Genomic DNA, 24303 nt, shown 5'->3' on the forward strand with positions numbered 1-24303 from the left:
CCCTTTGATGCTTCTTTGCTAGGAAAACAGCAGCCTGAGTTTGTGGGTTCTGCTGAGAAAATGCCCAGAAATGACAAGCCAGAGGAGGTAACTGATACCTTTGGAATTCTGAGCCAAGATCAAAGAGCTCTCTGCTCTGGATGCTCAGGAGAGCTGAGGGCAGTGCCCTGTCTGCAGGACAGGGAAGCAGGAGCCTCCATCTTCTGCTCACAGCCCACAGCAAGGGATAAAATCACAAACCCATCAAAGCCCACCAACTTCTCCAAATGCATTCCAGACATCCAACAGTCCATAAGGGGGGAGTGTGTGCCTGATCCTCCTTTGCAAAAGAGAAATCTGCCTGAATCCAGCCCCTTGGGAATGTTCATGTTCGCAGGAAATCTCTTTTGCAAGTAAAACAAACAAAAATGTGGTCTGAGCTCAGCAGATCTAGAAACACCCTCTGTGATCCCTGAGCAGCTGCAAATCCAGACCCTGGCCCAGGACAGCAAACACCTCCACATGGAGCATCCAAACACCAGCATGTGCAAACACCACCGAGTTCTTCCCCCTCCCCACAGGACAGGCCAGTGACAGGCTCATCCTGAGCACTCAAACAGCTCTTCCCTGATTTTACACTGAGACAACAACCTTGAGCTCATCACACCACAGTGCAACACTGAGCCCTGAATGTTCCAAGACTGGAAATCACCTGGAAAGCAGATCATGGAACCACCCTGAGGAAATGGTCCCAAGGTTCAGCACACAGAGCACACCTGGAGAAAGAGGATAAGCATGTCTGGTGTGCTCAAACCTTAAGCAGAATTATATCAAAGCCAAGACAGTAAACAAATGTTGCAGGAGCAGGTTATATTCTAGACACAGAATTACAGAATCCCAGAAGGTTTGGCTTGAAAGGGACATCCAGCCCAACAGCCCATTCAGTGCCAGCCCCAGCCATGGGCAAGGACACCTCCCACTGGCCCAGGCTGCTCAGAGCCCATCCAGCCCAGCTCCCAACACAGCCAGGGATCCAGGGCAGCCACAGCCTGTCCAGGCACCCTGTGCCAGGGCTGCCACCCTCACAGGAGGAATTCTCCCAGCATCCCACCCATCCCTCTCTGTGCCAGCTACTGCAGCCTGCCCCTCCCTCCAGCAGGGATTGAGTGAGCACATTCCTGGGGCAGGGCAGGGCAGGGCACACACCCAGGGAAGGCTGAGCTCATGAATGAACATTTAACACCCCAGCCTGACCTGCTGCCCCCGAGCTGCCAATTCTGTCACCAGCCCTCCAAATTCTGACACCTGAGCAGGCCCTGAACAAGCTGCCCTTTCTGGAGGCAGGTACAGGTCAAACACAGCACGGGAAGGTTCCCACAGAAGTCTGGTTTCACAGCTCATCCATCCTCAGGCTTGACAAACCTCCCTGAGAGGGGAAACACAGAGCCCTGCTCCTGGAAATCTCAGGGATCATATCTACAAGGCAGTTATTAAATCCCTTTAAATTCCTCCAGCCTGGCATGCTGGCAGATCCAGGAGCCCAGTATTATTACACTGCATTTTAACACCATTCCTGGTAACAGGCTGGCTGGCTGCAGCCACAAACAGATGAGATTTCATCTCCCTTCCAGCACTAACAAAACAGGCATCATTTTTCTGGAGTGCACAGACTCTCTTCAAGTTTATAACATATTTTAATTATATGTATAATACAGCTTTCAGTTTTTTCCAGGTCATTAAACTGCAGGGAAGAAAAATTTTCTGTAACAACTGTGTTCCAGTTACTAATTAAACCAATTTTAACACTTTTCTGCAACATGTTGGTAAAGATGATTTAAGGGGCTGGCAAACAGCAGGAGGTCAATGTCAAAATAACAGCTAGGCTTATTACAGCCACTTGAAGATTTACTCATGCCATCAAATAGCCACAATGAACAAAAAAACCTTACAATTCCACAGACAAGCTTGCTGTGTTTCCAGTGGTAAATGCTGGAGAAGGGAAAATAACCTGGACTGCTGCAGGAGGTCTCTGTTTTCTGTCCCAAATGGGTCTGTTCTCCTGTGGAGATATGGCTTATTCCCTATAAACTCCTAAAAACATCCAAAAGAAAAAGGAGAATGTAAAACAGCCCCTAAAATACCTGTTGTAATCAACCAAAAGGTAAAAATCTAATTTGGTTGCAATACTTCTTTGTGGGTTCTAGCCCACCCTTCCATGGGTACAGCTTCATGAGCATCTTTTTAAAATAAAGAACACAGATGGAAATCAGAGCTGATTAAGATAAATAAATCTAGGGAAATATGGAGTCCCTGTGAGTGGCCATTCCATCAGCTGAGCAATGCCAACCCAATTACGTTTTCCTTTCTAAAAAACGAATCAAGTATTCATTTCAGAACAGTCTGTCAGAGAGAGCAAAGGGTGTAAAACACCTTCAGAATGATTTAGCTATAAATCCACAAGGGAACACCAGCCTCATTCTCCTTCCTGCCCTGTGGATCAGTCACAGCTCCACACTTGAACTTATCCTTCCATGACAAAATCCACGCTGGATTTCTTCCCATTTCACCAGAGGAAAAAAACAGGGAACCTGGAATTTCACAGGTGTGATCTTGTTCCAGGGAAGAATTTTTCTGAGGAGCTTGTGGCACACTGGAAGCAAGACCAGGAAACAGCAGAATCCAAAAACTGAGGTGAACTTACTCGAGTATTTTCCTAACTCCTTTGGCAGCAAAAACCTTGGCCCAGAGACTCCAAATTTAAAAATCTGTTGATCTTGGCAGGAGACTGTGCCAATTTTAAGGGAGTTGTGGTTGGAATTATTAAGTTAATAGAGGCAATTTCCACCTACACTCTGAACAGTTGTTTTTACATACCCACGTCCTTAAAACAGCCTTTGCAACATCCCCACCACCACTTTGGAAGGCAACAAGGAAATAAATCACACAGAGAAGACAGGGAAAGGGAGGGAAGCCCTGTGTTTGAAGGAGGGGAACATACCAGAATCCAGCCAGGTAAGTCTGAGAGGAGACTAACAGCATCCAAAGATGAAGGACTGAAAAGGGGCCCCTCTTCACATATAATCTGGCTCTGCACCTCACTCAAATATTCATACAGACAAAGCAGAACACAGCAAAACTGTCTTTAAAACCCCAACACCAAAATTCAGGCCAATTTTTATGCTTCTTACTGACAACTTGCATCTTTTAGAGGGACTGGGATGGAGAACTGCTGTTTTATTTTTTGTTTTAACAATCAATATTTTTCCTTCTTAAACACTTCACAAAACGATATTGCAGCCTGGAGCTACTCAGGCTGCTCCTGACTGCCATGCACTGAAAGCATTGTACCCACAGAAGAGCTGGGGACAAACAAACCCTCCTGCACTGCAGGAACTGAGCAGGCTTGGGATCAAATCCCTGATGGAGAGATCCAGGCTGGGCTGTGTCTCCTCAGACATGCATGGAGCAGGCAGCATCCCCATCCCTGTTGTTCCCAGCTCATCCACAAGACTCCTTGTAACTATGGCATCTGAAACTATCTCAGTTAACCCCAGCCAAGGGCATCTGGCCAGGCTTTACCAGTTTTGTTTCCTCTGCAATCCCTCTTAGGAAAAACATAAGAGACTCCTTCAGAAGCACATTCCCCCCATGTCCCCCTTCCCTAGGATATCATTAAGAAAAAAGGCAAACCAAAGGAAGATGACCCCGAAAAGGATCTTCTTAGCAGGCTTTGCTGACAACAGGCACAGAAGGACTGAGCTGCTCTTTGCAATGTTTTGGGCACAACAGGAAGATCCAGTTGCAGGGGCAAAGCCCATCAGCTGGGCCTGAGCCATGCAGAGGCATTCCCACAGCCACAACTCCTGCCAGGAATTGCTGGCAGCTGCTGCCTGCCAGGCGGAAGTGATTCTGCCTCAAATACTTCCCTTACCACTGATAACACAGTTCCTGCATGGCCCTGCCAAGGCTGATAAGGAGAAGATCTGTAACCCAGTGCTGCTCCCACAGGGATTTATTTTTAGACATCAGATACAGCAAGGCAAACACAGAGACTGTGCTGTTCGGAGGGATAATTCTGTGTCAAATGCAAGATGCTGAAGTGATATGAATGTGCATTACAGCACTTGCCTTCAGCAAATGGCTTTTAAGGGAGAAAAGAATATAATCTGGGAAGCATAGAACTGATCAGCTCTCCATATTCCATTGCCAAAACCTACTCAGCTGAAGATAATGTCTTAATCCTTTCAAGTGAAGAACAGAGTATTTATTCCTGGCAGGAAGTAGATATTTACGGAATTCCTAATCACTGTTTCTCCTGTTTATATTAATGGCATCTATTAGTAAGGAAACTAAAATCATATTTCATAGAATCACAGAATATCCTGGGCTGGGAGAGACCACAGGAATCATCCAGTCCAACTCCAGTCCTGCACAGACACCCCCACAATCCCACCCTGAGCATCCCTGAGAGCAGTGTCCAAACTCTCCTGGAGACCTAGTAGAATTTTTTTAGAATATAGTTATTGAATTACATTAATATCTTCTTAAATTATAATAGAAATTTAACTATGTCTCAGTCTGGAGCCAGTTCTTAATGCAAGCAAAAGGATATGGGACTACATACTCATTTTTCTATCTCACGTTTTTAAACTTGATGGATTTGAAGTTGCCTCAATAGGTCCCATGCAGTTTTGATGAGTTATTTTCAGTAATTGATTCAAAAACTGGATAGAAAACCAACAGATATTTTAAAAGCTAGCACTTGCTAGATGCAAAGTGCTGATGTTGAACAGTGCGCATTTTTATCATTTCACAGGTTGAATTACAGATTCTTTTGCACAAATGCAATTTAACCACTTGGAAATGACCTTCTATTTGTACAGAGATTTTTATGTAGACTTACCACCAATGTTCACCCACTGAGAATCAGGACAAAAAAAGTTAAAGGGCAGATACCTTGTATCTTATGTAAACTGAGAAGAAGCTAAATTAGGAAAAAGGTAAACTGAGAAGAAACATTGCATCTCCTTGGGAGACAGACCATGAAGAAGTTGAACCAGCTGGATATTTATCCCATGTCAGACTAAAACACATGTATGAAGCAGAACCTGGCTTTTCATTAGAAATTGAAAATGAATGATGCAGCCCTTAAAATAAAGGCAGTAAGGAACATAAGGTATTTTAGCAAAACACCAGTGAATTCTGGGCACTGATGCAATCTGTGGGGCTTTACCTGTCAGCACAGCTTTGACATCACTGACTTTGCCTGGCAACCAGCAATTTCCTGGGATGCCACATGTGCCTGGCTGGCCAGCCACAGGTATGGGTAAGATATTGCTGTTGGAAGCAGTGTGGAAGGACATTTCTGAAGAGTAAAAGCCCCCCAGAATGCACCCAGCATCACTAGCACAGTGCAAGGATAAGAGGAGAACAAATCCCTTTTCATACCTCTCAGCAATTTAATTTAAAATGATCTCATGAGGTGAAATGCCAGGCTATTAATACCTCCTGCACCATGAGACCATATTATAAGTGACATAAACGTTACAAAACAAGCTGAAATTTGGCCAGGCTGTTAATAGACAGCATTACACAATTCCTGACATGGACAGATAATACTGCATTTCTACTATGCAAATTTCTAACAGTGAATAGATTTTGAAAGCAGTTAACACCCACCACCCCTCAGATGCAACTCAGTAATTCTCTATTAGGTGCCAAGCTGTCACTTCCCATCACTCCAGCCCACTGCTATTCCCTGCTCTACCTTGGGAGCACAAAGGAGTCTCCAACTCCATTAAAATGCATGAGCCCTGTGTGAACCTATTTTTAAATCTCCCAACTAGCACTGCTGTTGTATTAACAGCTTTCATTTATTTTACCATTAATACTGGTATTCTAAGAAACTGCTGCAATGCTTTATATTTTCACATTTCAGCAGCAAAGCTCTTGTTCTCAAAGAGATTTTTCACCATACAAAAAATCCTGACATGTGGGGATTTATCAGAAACCTTGCTTAGGAAGAGGAAGCAATTAGTGGCACAGAGGGCCTGAGTCACCTTATTTAGGCACTAATTCTGCTTTAGGTACACAAACAGCTAAACACACAGGGTTTTTCAGAGGCAGATATGGTAGAAACAGAGAACTGACCCCAGTTCTTCTCATGCTGCCACCAGCCCATTTTCTTCCTGGTTTCACAGCACAGAGACAGAAAACAGCTCAGGGCTGATAATAACCAATAACAGCTCAATAACCAACACATTCTTATTTCCTCTGGTACATCCTCCCACAATTTCTGTTTTTCAGGCAGACCTCCTCTGGTTACAGCCTCTGGTCAGGCTGTGCCAGGGGACCACTGAGCAAGAGCAGGGGAAGCTGCAGGAGCAGCAGTGACATCACAAAATGCAGTGCTAAACCACTCCTGCCTGTGGGAACCTCCCAGCAGAACATGCTTCAGGAAAACCTGGAAAGGATTATTACCTGATCTTACTTCTGCCTCTCACAAACATAAAGATGAACCCTCCAGGTCTGCCCTGCCATCCTGAAAACCTCCCAGGAAATGCTTAAATCCACAAAATAATTGATTGCTGGTCATCAAAACCCTGTGCTATGCACAGCTTGTGCTCCCTCTCCAGCTACACATTGTGCTGAACATCCCTGGATGATGGGAGGGAGAACTCAAAGAACCACAGGAAGTAAAAAACACACCTGTGTGGACACAGACCTGCTCCAACATAAAAGTTGTCTCCAGAATGACTGAAAAATTGGTTGTGTCAAATCAGCAAATGACCAGGAGACAGAAAGCAGGGACATGGATCAGGCACACTGCTCCTACACACAGAAAATGAACAGTTTTCAGCAGAGTGAGGACTGCTCCTGCCTGCCCATTTCCCAGGGACCTCCATGAGCTCTCTGCACTCCCTTTGGTGCCCAGTACTTGGTGCCTGTGGCTCTGTCAGTGTGTGCCTGTGTCTGCAGAGCCCACACAGCAGAACCAGCCTCCCTGAGCCCCAAGGGTGACAACAGCACATCCCAGCCCTGAACAGGACACAAGCTCCTTCCCAGCTGGAATTTTACAGAGACAGAAAAAAAAACACTCAGCTGCATAATTCCACTTGCAAAAGTGTCAAGTATGGCAGCAGGAAAGGCTGTAAATAATTCACTCAGTATTACAGGAAATGTTTTACAAATGAAAAGGTTGTAACCTCCTTTTGGCTACAAGGCTGGCAGATGCCGGAGGCATTCCTGCTCCTCTAAGTGCAGAACAAAATGTGTCCTGTTTGTAACAAACTCCTGAGTCTCAGCCCTCCCCAGAAAACGCTCCTGCCTCTATTCCTGAGGGAGGATCACAGAGGAGCAAAGCCTGCACATTGCAGAAATGCAGCTCTGACTGGCAAGCAGTTTCTGGTGTTTTGATGACACAACTGCTGCAATGCACAATGCAGAGCTAAGGGAAGGGGTAAATTTGATTTATTTATATTGACATAAATACATTCACACAATTGTTTAATCACACACACACACAAACCAAAAATACACACACGGTGATTACTGATGACTCAAGACTGAATGTTTGATACAATCTTAAAACAGTGACATCAGCAAAATACAGTGGAAACAAAATAATCTCCAGGCTCAAAGGAAAGCTCCACATGACTGAATGCAGATTCTGCCCCAGCACACAAATGAAGTCTCTACAGCTTTAACTTCTTATCCCTTAACATTTAGCAACAACTAAATAAGCCTCAGGGGAGGTCCCTCTAAACCTCCCCACCAGGTCAGCTAGCAGGAAGCACAAGGTGTTTTGTGTATAACAGAAATCCAACTCACCTGTATGTTGCCAAAGTCCACGTTTTCATAGTGGAAATGTGCACACTCAGCCATCTTCGGGAAGTGCCCCTTTGTAAAGGATAACCTGGAGCACAGCAAGAGCACACCATGAGAAGGATGCAGACCACTCAACAGAGATAAACAATAGGTACTGATACAAAACAACCTTCTCATCCTAAAGCCAAGGGAACACAGGGATTTGTTGATGTGATGCATTAAAACAGTGGGGAAGGGAATCAAGTGAGAAAGGAAAGCTGAAGTGCCAAGTGCTTTCCATTGCATCCCTACAGAGCTGTGTGACATTCCAGCAGCACCACATCCCATTGCATCCCTACAGAGCTGTGTGACATTCCAGCAGCACCACATCCCATTGCATCCCTACAGAGCTGTGTGACATTCCAGCAGCACCACATCCCATTGCATCCCTACAGAGCTGTGTGACATTCCAGCAGCACCACATCCCATTGCATCCCTAGAGAGCTGTGCCATTCCAGCAGCACCACATCCCAAGGTTCCTGGACACTGAGCAGGGACAAGCAGCTGCAGCTCACAAATGCACATCCACAGCCTTACACGAGACACGAGGAAAGCACAACTTTACCTGTGAAAGGCATCACAGCCCATCAGTCCCGGGGGGATGTATCTGAGGGTGCAGAACAAACTCTATTTATCCTTTGCCTTTTGCAAATTCAAAGGTCAGGCATAATTATTCCCAAGTGTCTCCAGTCACACTGGTGGCTGCCGGGGAGCTCCTGTGGCTCTGCAACATGCTCCTGCTTCTGCTGAAGCTATTATAGACTCCTATAGATATTCCTGGTGCTGAGCCAATGAGATTGTCATTATCTAGTTCCCTCTTCCCACGGGAATACAAGTGGGAAGTGAGATGCAGCATCTGGCTGCTCAGCACTGGAACAAAGAGCCATTTCCCTCCCAGCAGAGCACTAGAGGGGTGAGCTGAAGGCTCAGATCCATCAATCTCGGGGAGTTCTGCTCCTCAAGTCAGCATTTTTAGCAAAGTAATATTGATTATTTCTGATCCCCGTTGCTGCAAGCATAATGACTTCACTTACAGTCTCTGGGAGACGAGCAGAGACAGAAATACAGCATAAGCAACACAGACCAACAAACCGGGAGATCAGGAAAGAAAAAATATCTCTTAGAAGGGAAAACTGTGTAAAATTCAGTCAAGTAAAGTTACAGATGGCAGAATGCAAAAAAAAAAAAAGAGACAAAAAATCAGACAAAAAATACATACAGGCCACCCACTTGTCCTGGTTTAGCTTCCCAGAGCATAAGGAGACAAGGAAAATTATCTAATTTATACATTGCCTGGGCTTCTTTTGAGATTCTTCTCTATATGTTCTGTTGAGGTGGGGCTTTTTTTAATTAATCACTTTCAGGAAGAATCGCTAAAGAAAACTAAAACCACTGCAAGAGTGAAGTTCAAAACTCTACTTAGCTTCATTTCTATGGACAGAAGGAGTAGAGTGAGCCAGCAAAACCTCTCATGCCCAGTTTTAGGTTCCATTAGCTCAAACTGCCTCAGTTCCACGTGGATTTTGGTTGCTCTGCTGAAGATCCCCATCACAAATTGCTGCTGAATGCCCTGCACTGCAGCACAACAGCCAGAACTCAGCACAGCAAAACTGGAAGCCCAGGAGAGGGGGGAGAATCAGAGAACTCTTACTTTCTGACATTCTTCACCTTCATGCTGGCTGTGCTGCCACAGGAGCGCAGGGGCAGCTCCCCCGGGATGTCGGGAATGTCGGCACCTCTGGCCTGCAGGGAAGGACACAGGAAAGGCAAGAAGTTAAACACAGCTGCAAGAGCAGGAGCCCCCCTGCTCTGCATGGTGGTACAAACCTCAAATATGCTGAAGTTGAATTCTGACTTTTAACCAGGGAAAACTGGCCTTTGGGATGGGGATCAGAGAGGTGACAATCTCTTCCTGCCCCAAGCCTTGCTAACACCAGGTGTAACTGTGAAATTCAGTATTTAATTCATTGTTACTTCTGGATTCTAAAGTGGTGATTTTCAGAGGTGGGAGTGAAATAGATAATTCCAAACTCCATACATGGACTCCTCATCAAGTACCTGATTTTCCAGACATCTGTGTATTTAGACTCAGGCAGAGGCACTGCAAAAAGCTGGATTGCTCACAGAGTGGAAAACAAGTTAATACAGAGCTTATATGTGGGAGGTGAACTTCTAAAATAGATGTTTGAAGCTATTGGTTTAAGTGCTTGAGGATATTAAAATTCCTTAATCACTAAAATTCATTTACTTCAGTGAGGTCAGAACTCCAAACTCTCTGTTCTGTTCTGTCATACTTTCCCATCCCTTCCTTCCTCCAGCTGCCTTTGCCAAAGCCATGAGCTCTTCTGGGGTTGAACTGTCCATCACAAGGGACACAAACACTCAACTCCAAGGGTTTCTCCCACTGTGATCCAGAGGAATGAGGGTCTTCAGTGAGGCTTTTATGGAGAGAGCAGTGATCAAACAGCAAGACCAGCAAAGACTTCACAGAGAAGGAGGAGAAAAACAACTGATGCTGCCCAGAATTGCCCATCAGTGACAGCAGCTGAACGAGCTTTTTCTGCTTTACACAATGCACTAAAATCATTGCTCCAAAAAGGGACTGCTGAACCAAGAGGAAGAAAGGAACTTCAGTGTTACTTCTCTTACAGGCCTGGAACCAAAAGCATTCCATCAAGTCCCTTTTCTAATGACAGAACAGATGATTGCCCTGATGTTACATCAGTCCCAATGGTTCTAATCAGGTCCAGCAGATGATCTCTGAGCAGAGCTGGATTCATCCCAAAGCTGTGATTGATAACAGAGAACAGCTGCATTCTGCAGCGTAAAATATGGAGAAAATGGTCTCCAACCCCAAAACTTTACAGCTGGAGCACCACAATCCAAGCTAGCAGCCCATGTGTGGGATGAACACCAGGACAATCTCTGCCACCCCTCCCTGAAGCTCCCATTTCACTCTGACATAGGTCACCTGTACCTGAGCTTCACCCAGAGCTGCAGTGAGTAAGGCAGTGTCATTCTCCTGCTTTTTTTTTAATCAACTGAACCAGTGCCAGAGAGAGAGGGATCCCAGACAGGCACAGGAGAAAGGCTACAAGCACCTTATCCATGGGAGGGTCCTGCTACAGTCACCAGGGACACTCTGGTACTGCAGGTCCATTCCCCTGCTTCAGACAATGAACAAGAGGCCTGGAAGGGTTTGGGTTGTAAGGGACCTTAGGGATCATCCAGTCCCACTCCCTCCCCTGGGCAGAGACACCTTCCACTAGCCCAGGCTGATCCAAGCCCCCTCACACCTGGCCTTGGACACTTCCAGGAATCAAGGGGCAACCCCAGCTGCTCTGGGCACCCTGTGCCAGGGCCTCACCACCTCCACAGGGAAGGATTTCTTCCCAGTATCCCATCTAACTACTCTCTGTCAGTTTGAACCCACTCCCCTTGTCCTGTTACTTGAGGTCCTTGTCCACAGTCTCTTCTCCATCTTCCTTCCCAGCCCCTTCAGGCTCTGGAAGGCCACATTTAGGTCACCCTGAAATTTCTCTTCTCCAGCTGAACTGATGCCTTAAGATCTCAGTTTTCAGTTCTGCTTGGCTGTGCTTACCCTTGTGCTTTAGGGTGATAAAGGTGAAATAGTCCAATACCAGCTATGGACTCAAGGACAGTTTCTTCAAACTCCAGGTCCTCAGTATAAACAACGTGAGAAGAGGAGGGCAGGCCAGCCAGGAGGAGAGGAGGAGGACACCTTACAATTCAAGACTATTAATTGGACTGCTGTATGAAAATGGACTGAAGTCTATAAAAATGTGAAATCATGTGACCAAGCTCTCTTTTACTTCCATCTTGGAGCTATCAGGCAGGGCAGGGGCCACACTGTGGCACTGGTACTGCCAGGGTGTGGGCTTTGCAGGCCTTTCAGTAAATACCCATTTGATTTCCCCTAACTCTGTGATCTGTTCCAGCTCCTAAAGGCAACAGAAGAGTCCCAATTGTCTCAGCCTGTCCTCACAGCAGAGCTCCTCCATCCCACTGACCATGCTGGAGCCTGCTCTGGACAAAGCCAAGCAGGCTGCAGGAGCCCCAGGCTGAACCTGGTCCTGAGGAGAGGAACCCAAGAGCTGCAGCTGAGTCCAGGTCACTCTGTCCCAGCTGCACCTTGCACAGCCCTGACCACAGCATTGCTCTGACCCCACAGCCCTGGACCACAGGCAGAGCCACAGGAAAACAGGAACAATAATTATACACTTAAACCTACCCGGGGCTGATTGACTTACTGAGCACACAATCACTTCAGGATGTAATAGGACACTTGAGAGTCTCATTGTGAATTTTAGCATTAAGAGGATCACCAATTTAATAAACCTTACAGGTCTTTTACATAAGAAAATAATTAGTTAGAAGAATACATGTGCCATTCCAATAAGCTGCTTTTAGGCCAAGCTGGAGTGGTTGCTTAATTTTCTAAGCAACAGAATTTCTGTAGGAAGAAAAGCAATTTTTCTTCTCCATCAGCAGTAGGAGCTGGTGGGATACAAAAATGGATAAACAATCTGACAGAAAATGTGGGCTTCAAGTCAGTTTGCAGCAGTGGGCAGAGACCTCCCTGGATCTGACTCATAGCAGAGGCATAGGCAAAACTCACACCTCCAGCAGCCTGAAATGCCAGCACCTCTCTCGGAAAAGAATTATCCTCTCCTTCCCAGTGGAGTTAAGTCCAAACTGAGCTGGATTTCTGCCTCTCCCATTTCCTGCATCCAGCCAAGTGGACATCAATGAGATGGAAGGCAGTAATTAACTCTGAGGGCTTTTGCAATTAGATCTGAGCTCCATGAGTGCTGCAGAACAAGGATCTCTCCAAGGCTCACAGCTGAGGCAGAAGTACAGAAAGGTAAGGGCATAGAGCTTGTGCAATCTCAAATCCCTAAGAGGTACCAATGAGACAAAAACTTGGTAAAGAGACAGATACCAAAAAGGAACTTGCTGCAATTTTGGAAACTGCATTATTCTTTAATAACCATAACTCCTTTCCATTCAAACCAAAGACACACAACTACATAAAACAGATTTTATACACTACTTTTTGCACCTGTTTTGATGCAAAACTTGGCATGTAGCATGCAGGTCACTCTTCCCTCACAACACAAAACCCTCCAAATGAGATTTGTCTTCTTTTGTGCTTTGTGTCACAGTAATTTAATTTTTAAAATAATTTTGAAACAGTTGGATTATTTACATCCGAAAATTAGCTACCTGGCATCATCAGTGGCTTCTCACTTCCCTATTCTCTATGCATCATTGTGCTGTGGAAACCTGGTAATTGCAGAGCAAATCTATTTATGCAAATTGTTTAGTCCCATTTTCACAGCTGAGTGTCACTGCTGTATCAATCTGCTCCAGTCCAAAACTTGGTAAACAAATCAGAGCACTACCCAGAACTCAGAGAATTGATTTATCAGAAATCTCAGTCTCTTACCTTTGCTTTGGAGAGACACCACTACACCAGCTTGCCCTAAACCAAGAAATTCTCCTTCCAAAAGCTGCACTTGTATCAGCAGTAATTGAGACAATACTGCAGAAAGTCAGTATTTTGTCCCAGGTACTTGCAGGCACTGCCAGGCAGGGAGATCTCAGTAAACCCTTCCCCTAGGGAGGAGGAAGAAAGCCTGTCTGCCTGTCCAACCCTGCCATGGATCCCAGGATCACAGAATTATTCAGGGAGGAAAGGCCTTTAAGATCAAAGCCATCACACACTGTCACCACTGTGCTCACCACTAAACTGTGTCCTGAGCTTCCACATCCACACTTGTTGTTTTTGGAACACCTCCAGGGACAGTGACCCCACCCCTGCCCTGGGCAGCTGAGTCAGGGCTGGACAGCCCTTGCCCCAATTTCCCCCCTGAGCCTCCTCAGGCATAACTTGAGGTCAAGCCCTCTCCTGCTGTCCCTGTTCCCTGGAGCAGAGCCCAATCCCCCGGCTGTCCCCTCCTGTCAGGGAGCTGTGCAGAGCCACAAGATCCCCCCAGAGCCTCCTCTTCTCCAGGCTGAGCCCCTCCCCAGCTCCCTCAGCCTCTCCTGGGGCTCCAGCCCCTTCCCCAGCTCCATTCCCTTCTCTGGACACGTTCAAGTGTTGCTCCTAATCCCCCTGGGAATCCGAGAGATCTCACAAATCAGGCTGTTTAGCTTTAAGCATTTGAAATTTCTAGTCCTTTTATTTATAGACATGATTTAGAAAACTTCAGCTTTGTGCTCCCTAGCACACAAAACCTTAGTCATAAATAATTTATATCTAACGATTCCACAGCATAATATGAAAGGATTTTCTCCTAAAAAGTCTCCCTGCATTTATCAGAAAATATGTCAAGCTGTTTCCCTCACATGCAGAGACATAACACAATCTGAAAATATATGTAAAACTCAACACAACAGTCCAGTGAACACAAAGTGATGAAATTTCCACCTTGGTATCCTTGACAGGGGAGAATATTGAACCAGTGCAGAACCCACAGCCCTCCTGCTGCTTCTGACTTACTCTGGGATGCTCCAGAAACCCTGGAATCCCACCAGTAATCCCATAGCTGGTTTTCCACAGGACTACAGAAAGACCCCTGAGGAGGCACCTCGGACACACCTCAGCAGGTGGCTGAATCCAGGTGAGGTTTCTGAAGGCAGGAATTTAATCTAAGGTTATCACAAAGCAAGAGTAACTATTAGACTATTAGACAGGCACCAACATTTATTCATTTTCCACTGTCAGTCTCTCACCAAAGCCACTTTGGAGGGACCAGATTGCTCTGGATTCTGTCAGCACATAGCCTTGTTTCTAAAAACAGCAGACCCGATTCAAAATGCTGCTTGGTTTCCATGACAGTCTTTCCTTTACATCATCTTCATTTCCCCTCGATTTTCTAGGAGGGAAAAAATACAAAGAGAAGAAAAAAACCTAAACCCCTTTAAAGCTCTCAAAAACCCTAAAGCTTTGCTTCAGTTTTACTACTTTGGAGAACAGCAGGGAACAGAAATGTTTCAGAAGTCATTACTCTGTAGGGAGCAGTCATTTCTTCACTTGGTACGAGGAGGAATGAAGAGGTCTGAAGCAAGTGTTCATGTACAAGGACCTCAATAGCTACCCCAAATTTTGGGTACCAACTCACTACACAGAGCTGGCTCAGCATCCACTCCATCAGAGTTTATTCTGCAGCACTAAAAAGAAAGTGTCACACAAAAATCTTTGCTCCCTGGTGGAAGGTGGTGACTCCATCACCATCTGCTCTCAGGAATTACTGTCCAGAGAGCTCCCCTGGATGAAGCACAATGAAGGAAGAAATCTGGTCCATCTCAGCTTTGACCCCACTTTAACACACCCCACAGAGACAAAGTTCTCTCTGCTCTTGCTTCAGGTGTTGTGACAACCAGCCTAGTTCTCCACAATAAATAAACCAACAAAGGAAAGAAAGAATGCTCCACTAAACTGAAAGTCACCATGTCCAAGCTGCTCCAAATAATTCTGAAAGAAAGGTCCCAATTCTGCAGCATTTATCACTGAGAGGATTAAGATGTACTGAACACAGCAAGGCTACAACAGCAGAAATAAATGGGAATGGATTAAGAGAACATTCACCTCAAAATGTCAGAGGTACAGGGGTAATATGATGGAAATGCAAATATTTGCCAAGTTTTTCATGTTACCACTTTCCATGGATTCATTTAGTGGAACAAATTGAATTTCTTAATTATTTTCATACAGCATGGCTCTGCCACATCAGCACATTGCAGCTACATTTTTCAGAGCTGCTTAAGATATTTGTAGACATTTAAAATAAAGAAGCAACACCTGGTTTAGGTAACCAGGTCTGACAACGCCATTGTAAACAAATATATGTGCTTGTCACATACATACAGCAGCTTTACCAAAGAAGTTAAAAATAACATTAAATATCCCCCTCCAATTCTGCACTTCTTAATTGAGATGGGAGGTTGTGGTGTCCCCACCCCTGGAAGTGTCCCAGGCCAGGCTGGACAGGGCTTGGAGCAACCTGGGATAGTGGAAAGTGTCCCAGTCCATAGCATGGAGTGGCACTTGATGGGCTTTAGGAGCCCTTCCAATACAAACCACCCTGTGATTTTGTGATTTTAAGGATTAATGCTGTGCTGTTCATGTTCTCATCAGCAGAGTGCAGCACAGGCACATTCAACCAGCACAAGGATATTTTCCAGAGTGAGAAACACTGGAACCTTTTAAATTTTATTTTCTGGGGTTTTTTTTATTGAAGTCATCACTTAGCTCCTTCCAAATATCTTTTCTGACAGGAGGGGTGTTTTATGTGCAGAGCTCAATGCCAGGATGGCCCAAGTAATTAGAGGTAGTACTGACCTTTTAATTTAGCTCTCAGTTTGGGGACTGTAGAATGTGGAGATGTCTTTAAAATCTCATGGCAACTGAGATAAAGGGATAGAGAAAAGGAGTGAAAAAATGACAAGTGCTTACAGTAAGGAAACTTTGAACATTGGCAATGAACATTCTTAATCCCATGTCTAAGAAATCTGCATTCAATAAAGACACTTGAATGTGTATCATTTTCTGAGTTTAGAACTTCTAATTCCATTTTCCATGTTCCCAATTCCGAATTGCTCCAACCAGTACTTACTTCACAGCATGAACAAAAGGGAATTCTTCTCTTTTTTTTAAAGGACCACACAGAATGTGTTTTTTCTACTCTCAGCATCTCTCCACTAAAAAAGGGGAAAGGGGGGGGGGGACAAGAAAAAGCAAAACAAAAAAACCCAACACTTGAAAGGATTGCCATGAGCTGGCAAATTCAGGGAAACCTGAATCTCATACCAGAGACTTTGCATCACTGAGGAGTTAGTCCAGGGCCTCCATTTACCACAGTTAAAAGGATCAGCGTGGAATGAGCAAAGAACAAATTTTTAACTATTTGTCTGCTGTGTTTTCAAATAAAGATCTGCAGCTCATGGATATGTGAGTAAAAGCCTCTCCAGCTCCCATGTAAAACCACTGAAGTGGAATCCAAGACATGGACCAAGCAGCTTGGCAGCTCTGAGCACCTCCTTTGGCAGAGCTTGGCAGCTCTGAGCACCTTCTTTGGCACTGCCACTGCGACCAAAATTCACCTCTGCACAGCAGAGTGACTCTGTGCCATGGCAACACCTCCCAAGGGAGCCTTAAACAGACACACATGTGAATCCAAGGCACCCAAGGGGTGCTGGTGATTTCCAGCAGTACAGTCTCACACTTGTTTTCCTTCACAGAACCCATAGCTTTAGGGCTAAAAGGGATACAGCCAAGCACAAGTGAATGGTCAGCCACCCAGCATTAGCATGATAACTCCCTGACAGCCCTAAGTTTGGATCTGACAGTCCTATAGTGAAGCCTGATTACCATTCCCAAAGCCCTGGGCCCAGGAGCTGCAGGGTACAGTACACAGCCTTACACAATGGCAGGGTGGCTCAGGAATGTACTTTCTTTAAGAACAAAAATCCCACATACAATGCGCGTGGGAAAGGCAGGCAGGGTTAGAGTCCTGCTTCTGTGCAGCCTACAAAATAAATTATAGAGAAAAGCCACAGAAAATAGAATATCCAATAAGAACAATACTTTTGATTCTAGTTTCTTGTTGGTAAAAAAAAAAGACCCTAAAGATCTCAGCTACTGTTTGATGATCCTAATCATGGCTTGGATATAAAAGGACAATTGAAGCTTTGGGTTGTTATTGTAAAAAGCAATTTCTCATCACAGAAAACCCAACAGAGATGGACTCAGTCTCAAATAAGCAAATCCCACTCTGTAAGTCCCCTGGCCACAGCCAGTGATTATGCAAATAACAGTGTGTTGTTATGTTATAGGTATAAATCAGATTAGCAACTCAGGAGTTGTCCCAGTGCAGCAGCAGCAAGATGGGGAAGGTGGAAAAAACAGCAGCCTGACGTTTAACCCCAGCACTGAATCAGTACAATTAACAGGAATTTATATTTCTGTGTGTTAAGCCAACCTGGGCTCAGCTTTTGTTTATAGAAAAGAGCTGTTTCCAATGGCATGAGCACAAAACTGGGATCCACTGCTCTCCCTGTCCAAAGCCCTGTGACAACACAGCAATGTGAGGAATGTGTCTGCCTGCAGTATGCACTTTATACCATACACTGACCATAAACTTCTGACCAACTCAACAAAAGAGTCACTTCAATAACTCTGTCCAAGGGTACAGGGAAAGCTTGGCCTGGGATCACACAGCAGGGTCCCCAGACTGGGAACTCCTAACTCCTGCCTGCCCACCAGGAAAGGCAACACGTGCTGGAAACAGGACACTGCTCTCCAGAAATGGCCTGGTGACACCCAGATGAGGCTGGAGCAGGACACTTGATACTGCAAGAGCTGGGAAGTGAATAATGACCATGGAGCTGCTCTGGGGGATGGAGCCCCTCTGCTCTGGAGCCAGGCTGGGAAGCTGTGGGTGCTCACCTGGAGAAGCTCCAGGGAGAGCTCAGAGCCCTTTCCAGGGCCTAAAGGAGAGCTGGAGAGGGACTGGGGACAAGGGATGGAGGGACAGCACACAGGGAGTGCTCCCACTGCCAGAGGGCAGGGATGGATGGATACTGGGCAGGAATTGTTCCCTGGCACAGGTGCCCAGAGCAGCTGTGGCTGCCCCTGGATCCCTGGCAGTGCCCAAGGCCAGGCTGGATGGGGCTTGGAGCAGCTGGGACAGGGAAGGTGTCCCTGACCATGGCAGGGGTGGCACTGGATGGGCTGTAAGGTTCCTTCCAACCCAAACCATTCCATGAATAATCTGTGCCCTGGTAACCACCAAATCCCAAACACAGCAGTGACCAATACTGTGCAGTAAGGCAGAAATGTAGGGAATTATTTAAACTAGAAAGTCAGGCTAATGACTGCCAACATCTTCAGTGAATAATTAAACATTTTATAATTAAGAAGGCTGAATCATGGCCAAAAAAAAAAACCCATTAATGCCTACAACCTTCAGAAAGACAAACTGATGTGATTTGTTTGTCTCTTGGGCTTAAACTGGGGTGGGGAATGGAAGGGGATGGATGAGCAGACTGTTGATACCCTTCAAAAACTGTTCCATCTTTTCCTGCATTAAGGTAACTATTAACTGCATTAAGAGGACACGGACACTGATTAAAAAAAAAAACAAAAAACAAAAAACAAAACAGTTAAAACGAAACACTTATAAATATAAGCCTTCTTTCTCTTCCTAAATGTTCCACCTTATTTTTAAGCAGCTGGGACTTAAGGAAAGGTGATTGACAGTAAATAAATTATAAGTTTTATCTCCCAAATAAGTACATTTCAAACAATTGTGGAATTTCCTGTAATCTGACAACAAAAGAGGCATAAAAAGAGATCAGCTTTGGAACAGTGTGGGAGGGAAAGAGGTGGAGGGTCATGACAGTGTAATCCTGACTCCAGAGCTCAGGGTAGGGAATAACCTGGATATCAACAACAGCATGCCCAGGACCACAGGAACAGCACCATCAGCAACAGCAGCCTGGCTAGGCCAGAATTAGGAAAGAAATTATAAACAGGGTGCATTAAAAATAGTGATCATGGTGCACAGTAAACTGCACTGATCCAGCCTTAGCAAATTCCAAACCATTCCTCCATTTGTTGTATAGAAAGAGACTTTCAAACAGATATTTACAAAACATAATTTGGATCTCCTGGCTCCCCACTGTAGTGCCAGAGTGCACACACACTGGAAAGGCTGTAAATGTAACCAGAAACTATTGCTGCTCTTGTCTATGAAAACTAAATGAGTGCTATGAATTAATACTTCCTGCCAAAAATACACTATCCATTTTGCATTAATTGAACTTATTTAATTGGCAAACCCAAATGGAAGCCAGTGTGCCAATTAAGTGATTGCCCCAATTTCTGAAGATTCTTGGGGACAAGCTCCATGCTGGGAGCCAGCCTGTGAAATGAAAAGGCCTCTAACCAAGAGGCAGAGAAAGAACCTCACACAGCAAGAGAAACCCTGCCAAAAGCTTAACAAGGGCAAGTAATGCTAGATTCATGCAGCAATAACAAGGAAAAGCAAGTTATGGGGATTGAAAAGGGAATACAGGTTTACTGCTGCAATGCCAGACCAGAACTGCTTTGACCAACATATTATTGCTCCTGATGCCTGCCTGGTGTCTGGTCTGTCCCAAAACATTTGTGTCAGAGCAGTGCCTGTGCTTCCCACACTTCCTGGACTCCTATCCCACCCTTAGCTCTGCTATCCCTATTCCCAGCCTGAGCTGCAGCAACTCCCATGGAAATGCTGCCCAGTGCTGGAGACAAGACACACTGCAGCTCCTGCAGGATTAACACAGCTCTGACTCACTAACCTGGCAAGGCAAGACTTGAGAACCTTCAGTAGCACAAAGCCAACACCAAAGCTACAGGTAACATTGTGGGTCCCTTCCAGCTCAGGAGATTCCAGGATTCTAAAGTCCATTTCTACTGAATTGTCCAAGCCCTTTAAAAAATAGCAGAAAAACCCCAAAATTTTAGCTTCATAACTCCTAAAATTTCCCCTTGCACTTGAGAGCTTAAAACTTTAGACTTTAAAAAAAAACTTGCAGCTGGGCAGTTGGAGCTCAAAAGCATATTTTTCCCTAAGAATTTTTTTTCCATGATGTGGAACCCATCTGAGAACAGGATCATCTGACAAAACTCTGTCAGTGACTCCAGAGCTCCCAACCACATTCCCAGCTGTAAAATTCCAGTGTTGGGTCACACACATACAAAGCATGAAGAGACACAGGGGAAAAAAAAATCCAAAATATAAATTTTAACATGTTTAAGAGTATTATATCTACATATCTCAGAAGCTAAAATTAGATCACTTTAGTAAATCACTATCTGGAAATCACTATAGCATACAGGGCCAAGCAAATGGATCCACCACATTCCCTTTTTCTTCAGATTTTTCCACAACTCCTAGGAGTATTCATGTTACCCTGCATCAGAAACAGGCCTGATGCTTTGTGAATTAAAAACCAACCAATGAACCAACACTAATTAAAAAAGAAGCCCCTTCTATCCTATTTTTGGCATCTATTCTTGCAGAAGTCACACTCAAGACCTGGGGCAGCACTGGCCAAGTGCTGTACAAAGAATGAGCAACAAACACTAAGGACATAAAAATCTTTCTTTAAACCCTTACAATGCACTAATCTCTGCACACATTCATAATTGCATTTAAAAATAGTTTTCTCCTCACTCATGTCCCAGATTTAACAGTGATATATTGAGGTCTCATTAAAAAGCTTTTATTGCCTTAGTACCTTCACAAGCCACAGCACCTTCCCTATCTGCCATTAAATGCTGCAAAAGTACAGATCTCAGAATCCTCTGACCTAAGAATTAAGATTACTACAGGAACTTCACAGGACAGGCTCTAACACTGTGCCTAAGGCATTTATAGGCTTGCATTTCTCCTAAAAAAATTCCATCAGCATAAGCCAAAAATGATGATGGGTACCAAGGGCAGCTGCTGCCTCCTTGTGCCCTTATCAAATGCAGAGATTCATGAGAGTCTCCTATCTGTACTTTAGGTGCTCCCCTTTTCTACACAAGTGACACCCAACTCCAGCTGTCACCTGTTACAGACAACAGAACTCCCAGATCCCAGGAGGTCCCAGCCAGAGGAGGAAAATAAAACTTCCATGGGGTTAGGGACTCATATTCTAAAGGCTTCCAAAGCCAAAGGAATTGGAAAAGTGCAGGAAAAAGTGAGTTTTTCAGAAGCACGTGGTAAATCACAGAAGCTGGAAGGGACTTTACTGCTCATTTCCTGTCACCCCCTCCCCTGGGCAGGGACACCTTCCCCTGTCCCAGCTGCTCCAAGCCCCATCCAGCCTGTTCTTGGGCACTGCCAGTGATCCAGGGGCAGCCACAGCTGCTCTGGGCACCCTGTGCCAGCCCTGCCCACCCTCACAGGGAACAATTCCTTCCCAATATCCATCCATCCCTGCCCTCTGGCAGTGGGAGCCATTCCCAGTGTCCTGTCCCTCCATCCCTTGTCCCCAGTCCCTCTCCAGCTCTCCTGGAGCCCCTTCAGGCCCTGGAAGGGGCTCTGAGCTCTCTCTGGAGGATTCTCTTCTCCAGGTGAGCACCCCCAGCTCTCCCAGCCTGGCCCAGAGCAGAGGGGCCCTAGCCCTGGACCAGCCCCATGGCCTCCTCTGGACTCACTTCAGCAGCTCCAGGTCCTTCTTTGGGTGCATTTCCCTGATCTCCAGTGTCAAGTGAATCAGCTTCACGTGGCACCTTTGTGTGTCAGCACATTTGCAATGGGTGCATAAATGAAGAATTTTGTATTTACCTCAGCATTTTAATCCTGCTTTCCCACAAAATTTAGTCAAGTGGAAGAGAAAGGCAGAAGGAACAGAGGGTCTGTAAGCACAGCCTGGAGGGGGAAGAGCCATTGGCTCACTGCTTTTAAACAGTGAAATTCCCTGAACTCATGAAGAGGTGAAGGGAGTAACTCAGAAGGTCAGCAACATATGCTAAATGTAATATTAAGCACAAATATCAATTTATGCTAAAGTTAATGCAGGCTGAGGACAGCTGTTTTGTAGGCTCATGTGAGAAATATTATATAAAGGCTCTTTCACAACTTCATTTCTTGTACCTCAGAAATAGAGCATTCACAAGGGCCTGACAAGGAAAAGATAACCCTTTCCTTTAAAATAACATTACTGTCTTGGAGAAATGTTAGAAAATCCATAAACTGCAATTTTCCTTGGCTCACACAGGCTTTGCAGACCCAGCATTCAGAAGTGTTCTATGAAGAAAGTCAATATGATCGGCTACATTTCCTGAAGTGGAGCAGAGGCAGAAATCCCAGGATGTGTGAAGGTTACTCAGCAGGTGCAGCACAGTGGGAATTAGGGGCTGAGACAGCCAGAAAAAAATGTGTCTAATACATCCAAATTCTAAAAATACAGAGCATGAGTTGGGGGAGAATACAAAATATAGCTATGCTTGAGGAGCACACAGGCAGTTGCCTCATTACCCAGCGACTGGGATCCCTGTCCAGCCAGGGCCACCTCTCCTTCAGCCTGGACCTACCTAAAACACAGAACTGCAGCAGAAATACTGAGCAGCAGATGTCCCACCCTGGAACAGTCCATGGCCAGGCTGGACAGGGCTTGGAGCCTGGGACAGTGGAAGGTGTCCCTGCCCAGGGGGTGGAACTGGGTGAGCTTTAAAGTCTCTTCCAATCCAAACCATTTCACAATTCTGGGATTTCCCCCCAAACAAACCAGATCTTCAACACAGAATCACTTGGACTCCTGCTAAACCACAAACATAAAACAAGCAGTGCTAAAAAACAGATGACAATATAAATAATAAACTAAAGAAGACAAAAGAAGTTGCATCAAACAAAGGACTGAAGCTACTCAGGTGCCCAGATTAAATGAGAAATGACAGAAACATTAAAAATAAGAGTTTCTGTCTCCTTATATTTACAGTATAGGAGGACATTCAACCTCCAAATAGATAGAAAGACCTTCAGTTTATTTCTTGTTAAGAAAGAGCTCTGGATACAAAGCCCTTATATAAATTAATAATAAGCCCTTTGAAAAACACTATGGATAAAAGTGAGGAGTAAGAGTAGGGACAATTTGTTCATGTAACTGAATGCATAAATTGACTTTTCTTAACAAAAGCATGCACCAAGGCAAAGTTCAGGAGACAAATGCCAGGACTCTCCCAGCTCTCTGCAGTGTCCCTTGTCTCAGCCTTTGCTCATCTGGCAGAAGGTGAAATTCAGGTGAGGGACAAAGCCTGGTGCCCATCAGGGCTCCAGCAGCAGCCAGGGGAACCAAGGGAGGGAACAACTTCTCCAGCCCTCCATTCTCCAGTATCCTCCATTCCCTGGGGGTTGGGGCTTCAAGCAGCAACAAAATCTAAAATCTGCATCTTCAATAATCACTAACCAAAAACTAGATGTACTGTGGCACTCTGAGACAGTCATATACCATGGAAAGCACAATCTCTGGGACAAGGCTGAAGCAGAGGCTGCTAAAAAAGCAGAGTGAAAGAATAGAGTGAGGGAAGAAATCTAAGGCTTCATACGATCAGGGAAAAGGCAGAATATTGAATCTATGCTAGCTAAACAGAGAACAGTGTCAGTACTGAACAAGGTCCTGCAAATATTTACATCTAAAACCAACACTGTGATCACAAATCCAGTCACCCTAAATACAGATTCAGTAGCTTTACTGTCCTTCATCACACCAAGTCACTGAGCAGCAATCCCAGCTGGGAATTTCCCTGTTTATCATCCTCTAAATCTTTTCTACACTGGATCAGTCCATTTTGGCATTACTGGCACAGAACCATGCAACAGGGCATGTTCCAAAATGTGATTTAATTGGGCAGTGAGAGGAGCATGATGCAGGATCAAATGAACACTGAACAGTGTC

At 45.1% G+C, this 24303-nt stretch overlaps 1 protein-coding gene across 4 annotated transcripts in view; it reads right to left on the reverse strand.

Moving 5' to 3' along the window:
• ARHGAP32 (Rho GTPase activating protein 32) overlaps window positions 1-24303 on the reverse strand; it is a 236236-nt gene that overhangs the window by 120843 nt on the left and 91090 nt on the right. For 2 of the 4 annotated variants that reach the window (XM_079326640.1, XM_079326641.1), the window contains exons 3-5: window positions 9497-9588; window positions 8411-8452; window positions 7810-7894 (exon numbers count right to left, since the gene is read on the reverse strand). In XM_079326640.1, coding sequence (XP_079182766.1) covers window positions 7810-7894; window positions 8411-8452; window positions 9497-9588 — 219 coding nt within the window. The remainder of the gene's footprint in view (window positions 1-7809; window positions 7895-8410; window positions 8453-9496; window positions 9589-24303) is intronic. The other 2 variants (XM_079326642.1, XM_079326643.1) reach the window with 2 other exon arrangements.

The sequence above is a fragment of the Erithacus rubecula genome (assembly GCF_903797595.1).
Source record: "Erithacus rubecula genome assembly, chromosome: 25".
In the NCBI taxonomy this organism is placed as follows: Eukaryota; Metazoa; Chordata; class Aves; order Passeriformes; family Muscicapidae; genus Erithacus; species Erithacus rubecula.